The 12,844-nt window shown below is 38.6% G+C and overlaps 1 protein-coding gene across 3 annotated transcripts in view; it reads left to right on the plus strand.

Annotated features, from left to right (window-relative positions):
- Positions 1 to 12,844, plus strand: part of DST (dystonin) — a 496,398-nt gene that overhangs the window by 316,453 nt on the left and 167,101 nt on the right. For 2 of the 3 annotated variants that reach the window (XM_007471189.1, XM_007471190.1), the window contains 15 exons: positions 1,638 to 1,731; positions 2,024 to 2,178; positions 3,224 to 3,686; positions 3,768 to 3,896; positions 4,050 to 4,127; positions 4,207 to 4,368; positions 4,458 to 4,562; positions 7,191 to 7,286; positions 8,129 to 8,254; positions 8,857 to 9,009; positions 9,198 to 9,352; positions 9,557 to 9,683; positions 10,154 to 10,337; positions 11,267 to 11,424; positions 12,336 to 12,514. In XM_007471189.1, the coding sequence (XP_007471251.1) occupies positions 1,638 to 1,731; positions 2,024 to 2,178; positions 3,224 to 3,686; positions 3,768 to 3,896; positions 4,050 to 4,127; positions 4,207 to 4,368; positions 4,458 to 4,562; positions 7,191 to 7,286; positions 8,129 to 8,254; positions 8,857 to 9,009; positions 9,198 to 9,352; positions 9,557 to 9,683; positions 10,154 to 10,337; positions 11,267 to 11,424; positions 12,336 to 12,514 (2,364 nt within the window). Of the gene's footprint in view, positions 1 to 1,352; positions 1,520 to 1,637; positions 1,732 to 2,023; positions 2,179 to 3,223; positions 3,687 to 3,767; positions 3,897 to 4,049; positions 4,128 to 4,206; positions 4,369 to 4,457; positions 4,563 to 7,190; positions 7,287 to 8,128; positions 8,255 to 8,856; positions 9,010 to 9,197; positions 9,353 to 9,556; positions 9,684 to 10,153; positions 10,338 to 11,266; positions 11,425 to 12,335; positions 12,515 to 12,844 lie in introns of those variants that run through there. The other variant, XM_007471191.1, reaches the window with a different exon arrangement.

A 12,844-nucleotide genomic window follows, 5' to 3' on the forward strand; every position in this document is an offset into this window, starting at 1 on the left:
GCAGTAGATTTTAGTCGACAGAATAGCAGCTGGATTTTAATATATGTTAATGAAAGAATGCTATGGTTAAGAGTTCGAGGTCTAGGAGCCAGTCAATCCTGGATGAATTATTAGCTCAGTGTACAAGCCATGTAATCTTAGATTCAGTATCCTCTCTAAGCTTCAGTTTCTTCCTTTGTAAACAGGATGTAATAGTACCTACTGCATTTGCTGGTTCTGAGTATGTCTGTAAAATGATTAGTTAATTTCCTGGCATGTGACAATTGCTTCAGAAATGTTAGGTGCTGGCTGCTATTACTATTCATGCTTTTCTTTTTACTAACTATATTTGACATGGCACTCTCAAATTTCCTTTTCTTGCCTTGTGAAAAGAACAGTATCTACCTCTAGGTGGAGAAGCAACAGTTTGGCCTTGCAGTGTTAGGGATAGGAAAATATTTAGGAGCTTGGCTGATTCAATGCCTTCATTTTTCTTGATGCAACAAGTTTTTTTTTTGGCATTAACTCTGTATTGCAAAATAATAGCTGTGCAGCGTCGGAGTGTGTAAAAAACAGATGTGAAAGAGCCAATGATCTTAGGCCAGGTAATAACCTATAGAAAGGAAAAATAAGCACAGACAAATTAAATTTGCAAGCATTGCACTGATACTCTTCTTAGCACTTTGGCTTTTAAAAATGTAAAGTAACTTCAGTAGATTAGACCTAACATTCCTGGGAGCTCATCCTATAAAGAAAGGTAAACGGACAATTTTCTGTTAATTTAACCTAATCAACAAACACCATGGTGGTTAAAAAGGAAAAGTACTTTGCTTCTCCTCAAACTCATTTGTTTATAGGTGCTTGTAAGTATCAGTTTTTAACCCTGTGTTGTTCATTACAGACCTGGCCTTTTCCAAAAAGCTGTGATCAGGGTCTGCTTGACTCTTTGTGTTCTTTTAGCTGATGATTTGCCGGAATAAACTTTTCTAATTGTACCTGGGCTCCTGGGAGGCATCAGAGTTGTTTTTGAAGCAGTTGCAAATGGATGACTCTTGGTGAAAATATTTGGCAAGTCTTCTCCAGTGACGCCCCAGTCAGCCTGCCTTGTCCAAACTTGTAGGGCTTTAGTGCAGGCTACAAAAGGCAGACCTCAGCTAGTAAACCCATGGCTCTAGGTGAGATTCTTCTGAACAGCTATCAGTGTATTATTTGCTGTGTGTTGAATATGCACGTTGGAGCATATTTAAGGAGCCATTGAAAGCTGTACCATTCAGCCGCCACTCTTCACCGTTAGAAGTAGCGCTTTTTGTAGACCTTCTACTTTTGAGTCTACTTTTAATGGTGGAGGAAAGAACATCATTGCAAGGATAAGAATGCACAGCAGTAGTTACAGTTACCGTAGCAGTGACTCTGTGTTTAGTAACACGACTAGCACACGAACCAGTCTTGATTCAAATGAAAATTTCCTCTCAGTTCATTGTGGTCCAACGCTGATCAATTCCTGCATTAGCTTTGGCAATGAATCCTTTGATGGACACAGGTATGGAGTCATTGGTGTGGGATTGTGTTTTCTCTTTTGGTGGGCTGCATTTTTCAGGGATGGCCAACTCTATGACTTTAGAGGGAGAGGCTTTATTTTATCTCGTTCCTTCTTTTAGACTGGACATGTTGCAGCAGATTGCCAGCCGAGTTCAGAGGGGCAGTGTCATTTGTGAAGACAAACTGATGCTTGCTCGAAACGCTCTCCAGTCTGTAAGTTCATTTCAGGAGCTGTTGGGATTGCAGTAGATGGGTCAGTGTGTTCGGATGAACTAAAACTTTGCATAACGTTGGGTAGATTGGTCTACTGAAACAAAGTTTGTTAAAGAGTATGATTACTTTGCTTTCTTGAGGGAAAACATGTTTTTGAAGCAAAAGGGAAAACAGAGAAAATCCAAGTAGCTTCTGTTCTAATACTTCGAGTTTTATATTTGAGGCTAGTTTTGAAACTTGTTTAATTAATTAATTAATGTAGAATTAATATTGAGTTCTTTTAAAAATACAGGATTCTAAAAGATTAGAATCCGGGGTGCAGTTTCAGAATGAAGCAGAAATTGCCGGGTATGTCCTTGAATGTGAGAACCTGTTACGCCAGCATGTAATTGATGTACAGATTCTTATTGATGGAAAATACTACCAGGCAGACCAGTTGGTACAGAGGTAAGAGTGCTTGTTGGTCAGCTCTCCTTCTGGGTGACTGTTTCATGGCACCTGCATTAAGAATGTAGAGTGTGACAATTTTATGAAATATTTCTTAAGCTCTTTTTTGTTGAAAATGTGTGTCATGTTAATTCTGTCATATTTGGGTGTGTTTAGTAGGTTTTGTTCTTCAAAGATAAGTAATAGAAAAAAATTTTATGATACATGTAATATTTAATGCTGTAGTAACTAACATACAGTTGAAATATTCATGTGTGATATTTGAAAAAGGGACAGTATGAGAAAATTATCTTTTAAGTCAGCATTTCAGTTTTCTGTTTATCTTATCATGAAAATGTTCCTAATAAAGTATTGGAAGAAATATATGTTGCATAAACATCTGTATCTCTGAGAAGTAGGTTTGGGAGTAGGAATGGAACCTTTCAGGTTGAATACTATATATATTATATATGTAAATATCTAAATACATGAGATATATAAAGCAAAAATTATAAATGATGCTTTGACCCAGTAAGTCCACTTTTAGGAATCTATAGTAATTCTAAATATAGAAAATATCTTAATAAATATAGGAAAAAAAGCCTTTGTTCATGTCAGAAATATTTTATAGTAACAAAAATTTGGAATCCTACATGTCAAATAGTAGGAGAATGATCATATTATAGTATAGTAATTGTGTTCATTATAAATTGTAGTTATAAAAATCGTGATAATATGCAGAGTACTTATAGTACAACATTCAGTGAAAAAAATTGTGATGCAAACTTTTAGCAATATGATTACAATGACATTTTAAAATAGACTTTATTTATTTGAGCAGTTTAGGTTTATAGAAAAATTGAGTGGAAAGTCCAGAGTTCCCATATCCCCTCTCAAAGCCCATTCTCCTGTCAGTAACGTCTTGCACTAGTGTGATGCATTTGTTACAGCTGATGAGCCAATAGTGATACGTTATTGTTAATTAAAGTCCCTAGTTTACATTAGAGTTCACTCTGAGAAAAATGCCTCTTATATTATAGCTTATCCCTTTTGATTTTCTTTTCAGGGTTGCAAAACTGCGTGATGACATCCTGGCCTTAAGGAATGAATGTTCCTCAGTGTACAGCAAAGGCCGCGTGCTGACAGCGGAGCAGACGAAGCTCATGATATCAGGAATCAGTCAGAGTTTAAACTCAGGGTTTACACAGACCTTAAATGCCAGTCTGAACTCAGGGCTGACCCAGGGTCTAACGCCTTCCCTGACCCCGTCCAGCGTGACCTCAGGCCTGTCATCAGGGCTGACTTCCCGCCTGACGCCATCTGTCACTCCTGCATATACACCTGGCTTCCCATCAGGATTAGTTCCAAATTTCAGCTCAGGAGTGGAGACAAATTCCCTGCAAACTCTGAAGCTGATGCAGATCCGAAAGCCCCTTCTCAAGTCGTCTCTACTGGATCAGAATTTAACAGAAGAGGAAATCAACATGAAATTTGTTCAGGATCTTTTGAATTGGGTTGATGAGATGCAGGTAAGAATATTTACTTTACCTGAATTTCAGGCTTTATTGCTACCAGTTTCTTTTTCAAACCTTATATCTTTCTATTTAAAGGTGCAGCTGGACCGCACTGAATGGGGATCAGATTTGCCAAGTGTTGAAAGCCATTTAGAAAATCATAAAAATGTTCACCAAGCTATTGAAGAATTTGAATCTAGCCTCAAAGAAGCTAAGATCAGTGAGGTATGTGAATTTGAAATCTGTATGTATTTCATCCCAGCTTCTGTTCTGCTCTTTCTATAAAGACCCTGTTGCAACCGGGTAAATGATACATTGCTTGTGAATCAGAATTCCTTAAGATTCCTAACCTTGCCGTCTTTTTATCCCATGTTATAGATCCAGATGACGGCACCTCTTAAACTAACTTATGCAGAAAAGTTGCACAGATTAGAAAATCAGTATGCAAAACTCTTGGTAAGTTTTTTTAACTTTCTGTTCCCCTTACCTCTATGTGGCAAAGACACGATTCTTAACAATGATTCTCCTTGTAAAGAACACATCCAGGAATCAGGAACGGCACCTTGATACACTCCACAATTTTGTAACTCGTGCAACTAATGAGCTTATTTGGTTGAATGAAAAAGAAGAGGGGGAAGTTGCTTATGACTGGAGTGAAAGAAACACCAACATAGCCCGGAAAAAAGATTACCACGCTGTGAGTATGACTTCTGTAACTGGATGTTAAAAATGCATTTCAGGTTTTATCATTTTCTGACATATTTCTTGCTTATTTCTTTAAATTAGGAATTAATGAGAGAACTTGATCAAAAGGAAGAAAATATTAAATCAGTTCAGGAGATAGCAGAGCAGCTGCTTCTGGAAAATCACCCAGCCCGATTAACCATTGAGGTAAGTCAGAAAGTGTAATAGTCACAGTGGAATACAGACATTTGATTATTACCCTTCAGATTCTTCTATTGTTGATAAATTGAAAAATGCAAGCTATCAAACTTCTATTATAACCTGAATCAAAAAGAATGTTTCTGACAGATCATACTGATTTGCCTTCAGTTCTGCTGAAGTGTGTCACCCACTCATCACTTCCAATAAAGGTACTTTGTCAACCCCTGTGGCCAAAGAGGTGTAGTACAGTAACTGTGAAGGTCCTTGACTTGATAGGCTTTGAGGTTGATATTTCTTCCTAACCATATGACACTGCCCCAGGGATGTAACCTTACTCAGTCCCATTCACTTACCTAAAATGGGGGAAATTGCTTCTAACCCATAGAGTTGTGTGAGAAGAAGAATGTACTCTTACTATTTAGTTAAGTTCTTGGTACACAGTAGGTTCTCAAGAAGTACTAGTTACTATTATTTAATTTACTAATTGTATTCATGGTCTGGTTTTGTGAGGTGTGTCCTCAGGGTGTAACGCACACATTTCAGACCCAGAAGGGGAGGGTTGACTAGGGTTTATCAGGCTGCCCGTGGGGTGGTGGTGGGGTAGGATGTGTTTACTATTGGGGCCTGATATCTACTGGTTAGAGTTAGTGACTGTGTGAATGTGCAGGGGGTGATGTAAGAGGGCGAGAAGCATGTAACGTGGACAGATGTGGTGTATTTCCAGAGGAAGAAAAATGAAGCTGTGCTTACAATGGGACACGCAGTTGAAGGAAGGAATCTGAGAGTCTTTGTTCACTGAAATAAGTCTTCGTGACGCAAAAGATTCATAAAATTCTAGGCCTCACTTGGTGGTCTTGGAAATATTATAGGTGACCTTCTTTCATATAAAAACGTGGTTTTCATCCCCAGGAAATGCTGCGTAGGAATGTTAAAGACACAGAAGGTAGGGTGGCACTAGGGAGAGGAAATTAGAATCATGAAGGGTCTGGATATACTTTTCTATGATGATCAACTAAAAGTGGGATAGATATTCTTTGGAGTAGAGAGATGAAAGCTGTTAGGAAATACGATTGTAGGTTGAGAATTTTGATGGGAATGGAAAATGTGGATGTGAACCTGATTACTTTTAGGTAGAGCTGTTAGTCTAATTAACTGAAAGTCTCTGGAACAATAAAATTAAGCCGTAGTTGTCCTTATGATTCCATGGGCCCATCCAATGTCTTGTGGGCAATGGATAATAGTTAATTATTAACTCTTTTATATTTTATGTGAAAAAGAAACTAATAATCTGACCATGCACGATGTGTCTTTTATAGCCAATTTATTCAAGTAGCTTAATTGGAGGGAGCAGGTAATGTGATCCGGATGTGTTGCCAGATTTCCAGTGCTGCCTTATGCATTCCACCCAGAAAGCTGCCTGGACAGAGCTCAGCAGGAGTGTTTTTTCCAGGAGGAAGGACAGGCTTACATAAGACAGTCATTAGAGCATCAAGGGCGCCCTCTTCCGGAAGCCAGTGAACTGAACCTTAAATATGAAAGGGTGTTTCATGTTTTCTAGTAAGTAGGTGTCTTTTCTACAATATTTTTGCTCTCAGGAAAGAGACACCAAGTGGTAAATAAAAATTCAAGTAAAAACGTATGAAATAAAAATTCCTAGTATTATCTTTCCTTTTTTTAAATTTTTGGCCGTGTTGGGTCTTCGTTGCCGCACGTCGACTTTCTCTAGTTGCAGTGAGCCGGGGCTACTCTTCGTTGTGGTGTGCGGGCTTCTCATTGCAGTGACTTCTCTTGTTGCCAAGCACGGGCTCCAGGCACGTGGGCTTCAGTAGTTGTGGCACGTGGGCTCAGTAGTTGTGGCTCACAGGCTTAAGTTGCTCCGCAGCATGTGGGATCTTCTCCGACCAGGGCTCAAACCCGTGTCCGCTGCATTGGCAGGCAGATTCTTAACCACTGTGCCACCAGGGAAGTTCCCCTAGTATTATCTTGAATGTAATTCCAGAATTACACTAATAAGGGATTGCTTATGCCCTTTTCCACCCTCCCCAAACAGTCCCAGTAAAAACAAATAAATAAATCACCCCCACCCCTGCCAAGAGCTTCCAGACTAGTTTTGGAAGCAAAGACAGAGAAAACTACAGACCATGTATTTTTGTGTCAGGAGGGGGTATTTTATAATCCAGTAATAGAAAAATTCAGAAAAAAGAAAGATGAAGGAAAATGTCATGAAGGAGGCATATCTGAAGATGCCATATAGGCAAGTGTTGGCAGGTGGAGGGTTGGTTTTCTAAAAAGCTGGGATAGCTTGCATCCATTTCTAATATTAAAGAGGTTTTCATGGAAAAACAGCCAGAGCTAGCTTTTTCCATATATTTTAAGAAAAAAATGTCAAGAAGCTAAAAATTTGAAAGAAAGTGACTGGACTGATTGAAAATTTTATATTTAAACTTTTAGGGCTGGCTTTGTACAACTGGAAACTCGTAGTTTAGAGGGACATTTGACTACCCCGATTTTTCAAGTCTTACTCTGTTAAAGAATTCTCATCATCTATGTAGACACTAGAGTCTTTTATGCTTGAGAAGTAAGTCACGTGTCTTACTGTCCAGACGGCAACAGTGGCTATGTTTTACCTGTCAGGCCTACCGAGCGGCGATGCAGACGCAGTGGAGCTGGATCCTGCAGCTCTGCCAGTGCGTAGAGAAGCACATAAAGGATAACAGCGCTTATTTTGAGGTATGGAGGCAGAATCACCGTGTCAATCGATGGTATTGCAATTTTGGCCGAGTTACAGAAAACATTTCCATAATGTACTGTTAAGATGCATGTATGTAGTGTTCAGGGGAAAGAAACCAAAATGTTTTCTTTGTAGGGTATAGGGATATATGTTCTTCAGGGTAAATGGAAGCATTCTAGTAAGGAAGAAATACTTTAAAAATGCTTAAAATGTCAGAAAATCTTAATTTTGTCCATGCTTCTCTTATTAAGGAACTATTTCATTACAGAGAGCTTTCTTTCTGTTCTTCAGAAGTTTTAAAATATTCTTGGAATTTCACCCCCGATTAACAGCTGTTTGGACCCTAAAGTGAAATAGAAGTTCAGTCAAAATAATATCGAGCCAAAACCACAGTATACAGAGAAACTTTGTTATATATATATATGTATATATTATTTTTCATGTTCTTTTCCATTTTGGTTTATCACAGGGTATTGGATATAGTTTCCTGTGCTATACAGTAGGACCTTGTTGTTTATCCATCCTACATATACCGGTTTGCATCTTCTAATCCTAAACTTGCAATCCATCCATCCCTCCCCCACCTTCCCTCCCCCTTGGCAGCCACCAGTCTGATCTCTATAGACATAAACTTTGGATGGACAATTAGAATTCATTCATCATCATCCAAGTTCAAGAATTGGTGTTTGGTTAAAGGAATGATTTTGGCTAAGTTGTCTTGTGATCATATTCTGTTCCCATGTAGGAGGGGTCCACACAGGGCTCTGGTACTCGAACCTGACAACTCTGGGCTTTGCTGACATTACATACACTTTAACTGCCAGTTTTCATCTTTCCTTAGTTTTTCAATGATGCCAAAGAAGCCACGGATTACTTGAGGAATCTAAAAGATGCCATTCAGCGGAAGTACAGCTGTGACAGGTCCAGCAGCATTCACAAGCTGGAGGACCTCGTTCAGGAATCAATGGTATGAACAGGAAAACCTGCAAGTTTCATCAGTGATGTATAGTGAGGACTAGATTAGTGCTTTATTCTGTTTTCTATGTGCAGAACTTCATGTTTAATTGGTACTCTTGATATTTCTGCCTCAATCAAGCATTTAAGCATTCAGTTTTAGTGTTTTTTGGTAACAAATACAACAAAAGTGTTTTTCATGTGATTGCCTGAATATTTTAAAATGCTTTCACTGTGTTGTGTGTGTCTGTGTTTAGTCATTCATTCCATAAATACTTGTTAGCATTTCTGTATCCCAGACACTATTTTAGGTGCTGGGGATAGAACAGTGAACAAAACCGACAAGAATCCTGCTTATATGCTGGGAATGGGGCTCAATAAACATGATAAATTAGTAAATATACGTAGTATGTTAGATAGTGGTAAATGCGAAGGAGGAAAGAAACAACCAAACAAAACAAGGGAAGAGAGGTGTCAGCGGGGGTGGGGAGGGATTGAAAGCTTAGACCACATGGTCAGGGAAGATTCTTCTGGTGAAGTTCATTTAGGCAAAGCCCTAAAAGAACAGAGTGCACACGTTTTTTACTTTTAAAATCCATCTGATTTATTCCCTAGGAAGAGAAAGAAGAGCTTTTGCAGTATAAAAGCACAGTCGCAAGCCTGATGGGGAGAGCAAAAACAATCATTCAGCTGAAGCCAAGAAATCCTGACTGTCCACTCAAAACTTCTATTCCGATCAAAGCCATCTGTGACTACAGACAAATTGAGGTACTTTAACTCCTAGAAACAGACCAGATCCTGGCATTATTCATATATTTAAAAAATGAGGTCATATTGCTCATTAGTGGTAAAGTTTTCCGCCTCAAAAATACAAAAAAAACCCCAAGATTGGATGTGGAAAAAGATGAGTACCACAGTGACCTCATCTTGTTATTCTGTTCTTCTTTTAAAACCAGATAACCATTTTCAAAGATGATGAATGTGTTTTGGCGAACAACTCTCATCGTGCTAAGTGGAAGGTCATCAGCCCCACTGGGAACGAAGCCATGGTCCCGTCTGTGTGCTTCAGTGTCCCTCCTCCAAATAAAGAGGCGGTCGACTTTGCAAACAGGTTTGTGCGCACTAGCTCCAGATGTAGGCCTGGCTGTGGAATTCTCTGAAGGTTAAAGAAACAATCAGTGCTTTGACAAGGCTCATAGGATCAGGAGGACCTAGAACTAGGAAACCTAGTATATGTCACAAACAAAGAAAAATTGTAGCGTGTGGTCAGAGGGAGTGGAAAGGCTGAATCTGAGTTTTCTTTCGTATATTTCAGAATCGAGCAGCAGTATCAGAACGTCCTGACCCTTTGGCATGAGTCTCACATAAATATGAAGAGTGTGGTCTCCTGGCACTATCTCATCAATGAAATTGACAGAATCCGAGCTAGCAATGTGGCTTCAGTAAGTATAAATCTACACATCCACCTAACCTGTCCAAAGATTTGGGACCCCTTGTCTCGAGGGGTGAGTTCTGTATTTTCTCTGGGGTAAGATGGAGTCGAGCAGATCCATGATAATAGTCATTCATTCAAAGAATATCTGTCCTACGCCTGCTGTATACGAGGCATTTTCTAAGGACTGGGGAATCTGGAAATCCCATACATCATTCAGGGCTTACATTTTCATTGGGAGACACAGTATAGTGTTTGGGCATATAGAGATGGGTGTAGTTTGATTTCATTTATTAAATTTTATAGTCTTGTTTTTTCTCATCTTTTAAAACCTAAGACTGTAAATGAAGAAAAAATTAATTTCCAGTGGTTTTCTATTTATGACTATTAACATAAACTCATGTCCCATGAGACCCACTTGAGATCTGTCCTTTTGAAATTTTACTCTTAGTTCTATAATGGATCACTGGTCTTCTTTAGATAAAGACAATGTTACCTGGTGAACATCAGCAAGTTCTGAGTAATCTACAGTCTCGTTTTGAAGATTTTCTCGAAGATAGCCAGGAATCCCAAATATTTTCAGGTTCAGATATAACACAACTGGAAAAGGAAGTTAATGTGTGTAAGCAGTATTATCAAGAACTTCTTAAATCTGCAGAAAGAGGTAAAGTATGGGAATCCTTGCCTTTTTTTCCCCATGGGTGTTTAGTCCAGGCTATTTTCTGCTATCAATGGGAATCTCAATCTTAGGTATATTTTGTCACTCCACCTGTAATAGGTAGAAACAATGATTAGAACATTAAATGCATGTTTGAGGTAGGAAGATTCAAGGAGGGATTCAGTTATTTCCAAATGATGAATTAATAAAAAGATGTCAACCAAGTCGTATGACAATGAATTCTTAGTGTATCTACTTTTAAACATTTTCACTATTTTGCAGTGTAATGTTCAGAGTGATGATCTTTTAGTTTCAGAAAAGTTTCAAGTATTTTTCCGTATACCAAACTTGGATTTTTTAAAGACTTTTTCTTAGAGCAGTTTTAGATTCACAGCAAAACTGAGAGCAAAGGGCAGAGATTTCCTATAACCAAACCTGAATTTTATACGGGGGTTGAAGGAAAAGATTTTGTCTTGTTAACTTCTGTTAAATGTAAATTTTATTCCAAACACTTGATATAAAGAGACCAAAAAAACTTAGTAGTAATACTCTATTTAAAAAATTTTTAAACATTAACATAATCTTTACCTTTCATTTTAAAGGATTTTAATTTAGCTTTTATTACTAATCTGCTACTAACATAATTCACACTTTTGTGAACACAAAAGAGAGCAATATATTACTTTCCTTAGACATCATAAATCAGATATTGGTACTTTAAGTGGCATTGGGGAAATTTTATTAAATCTTCGTGAATTGTAATGTCCACGATTTCAAGGTTTATATCCTTGGGGTGGATTTGTGGTGATAACTGGTAACATTAGTTTGACTAGCTGTGTTTTAGTAGTAGTAAAACTGCCATGTTAAATCATGAACGAGAACATCCAAAAGATAGAAAATGAGGTATTTTCTAAACATTACATTTATTTTCACAGAGGAGCAAGAGGAATCAGCTTATAATCTCTACATCTCTGAAGTCCGAAACCTCAGGCTTCGGCTTGAGAGCTGTGAAGACCGTCTCATCAGACAGATCCGCACCCCCCTGGAGAGAGACGACCTTCACGAAAGCGTGTTCAGAATCTCAGAGCAGGAGGTGAGGCTGAGAAGTGTGTGGGGACAAGATTAGCACAGATTACTGTCTTAATGACCTTTACTGTTGACTCTGCGACCTCTCACGCTCTCCCTTTGCCAGGGGTCACTTGGTGAGGTCTGCCTATGTACTTAACGCTGATGGCAGATGAGGATTCTGTAATTCAGTTCTGTCTCTCACTTGGGTAAACACAGGAACACGTACTTTCTCACCCATTTATGTGGAGGCTGCGAGGGCTTCTCACAGTTTCTCACCTGCTCCACGCACAAGCAGTGAATTAGATGTTTGGGCCCGAGGAGATGGACAGTGAGGGAATGATTGATTATGAAACTTGACTGCTTTGGCGTCATTTCTTTGATAAAGAAAAAGTAAAGAGTATGTAAATGTTTTGCAACTAGAGATGATCATACTAAGTGAAGTAAATCAGAAAAAGACAAATACCGTATGTTATCACTTATATGTGGAATCTAAAATACGACACAAATGAACATATCTACAAAACAGAACCAAACTCACAGACATAGAGAACAGGCTTGTGGTTGCCAAAGGGAAGGGTGGTGGGGGGAGGGAAGTACTGGGAGTTTGGGATTAGCAGATGCAAACTATTATATATAGAATGGATAAACAATAAGGTCCTACTGTGTAGCACAGGGAACTATATTCAATATCCTGTGATAAACCATGATGGAAAAGAATATGAACAAAATGTATGTATGTGTTTAACTGAATCACTTGGCTGTACAGCAGAGATTAACACAACATTGTAAATCAACTACACTTCAATTAAGAAAAAAGAATACGTACATGTTTAAGTCAAGGGTCATAATGGGAAATGTGTATTTTTAAAGTGTTTGAAGAAAGAGACACCATCTGGAGTGATAGCCTAATCCTCATGTTTGTTCTCTGTTGTGTAGAAACTAAAGAAAGAGCTGGAGCGACTTAAAGGTGATTTGGCCACAATCACGAGTAAATGCGACGACTTTTTCAGTCAAGCAGCCGCCTCTTCCACGGCTCCCACCTTGCGATCCGAGCTCAGCGTGGTCGTCCAGAGCATGAACCACGTCCATTCCATGTCCTCCACCTACATAGAGAAGTATGGAACCACTGCCTTAATAGAAATCATCTAAACTGGCTTTATGAAAGTGCCACTTATATATATAGGTTGTTTAGCCAAAAATGTCCATTTTTAAGAATACAAAATATTTTTCTTAATAACAAATATATTAAATATTTCTGTGGACTTATGATGCATCTTCATGCTGAAAGGGATTGTGAGCTTCAGAGACTATAGCATTAATGATCTTCCCACATGTTGCCTATAGTTTTGGTAGCTTAGCTGTTGTAGCCTATAGGACTTTCCTCCCAGGCTTGGTCTAAATTAGGTTTGAAAGAAGCCCCTCTGCTTTTGGAATCTCCTGCTGCA

Source organism: Lipotes vexillifer, unplaced genomic scaffold (genome assembly GCF_000442215.2).
Source record: "Lipotes vexillifer unplaced genomic scaffold, Lipotes_vexillifer_v1.1 scaffold302, whole genome shotgun sequence".
Taxonomy (NCBI): Eukaryota; Metazoa; Chordata; class Mammalia; order Artiodactyla; family Lipotidae; genus Lipotes; species Lipotes vexillifer.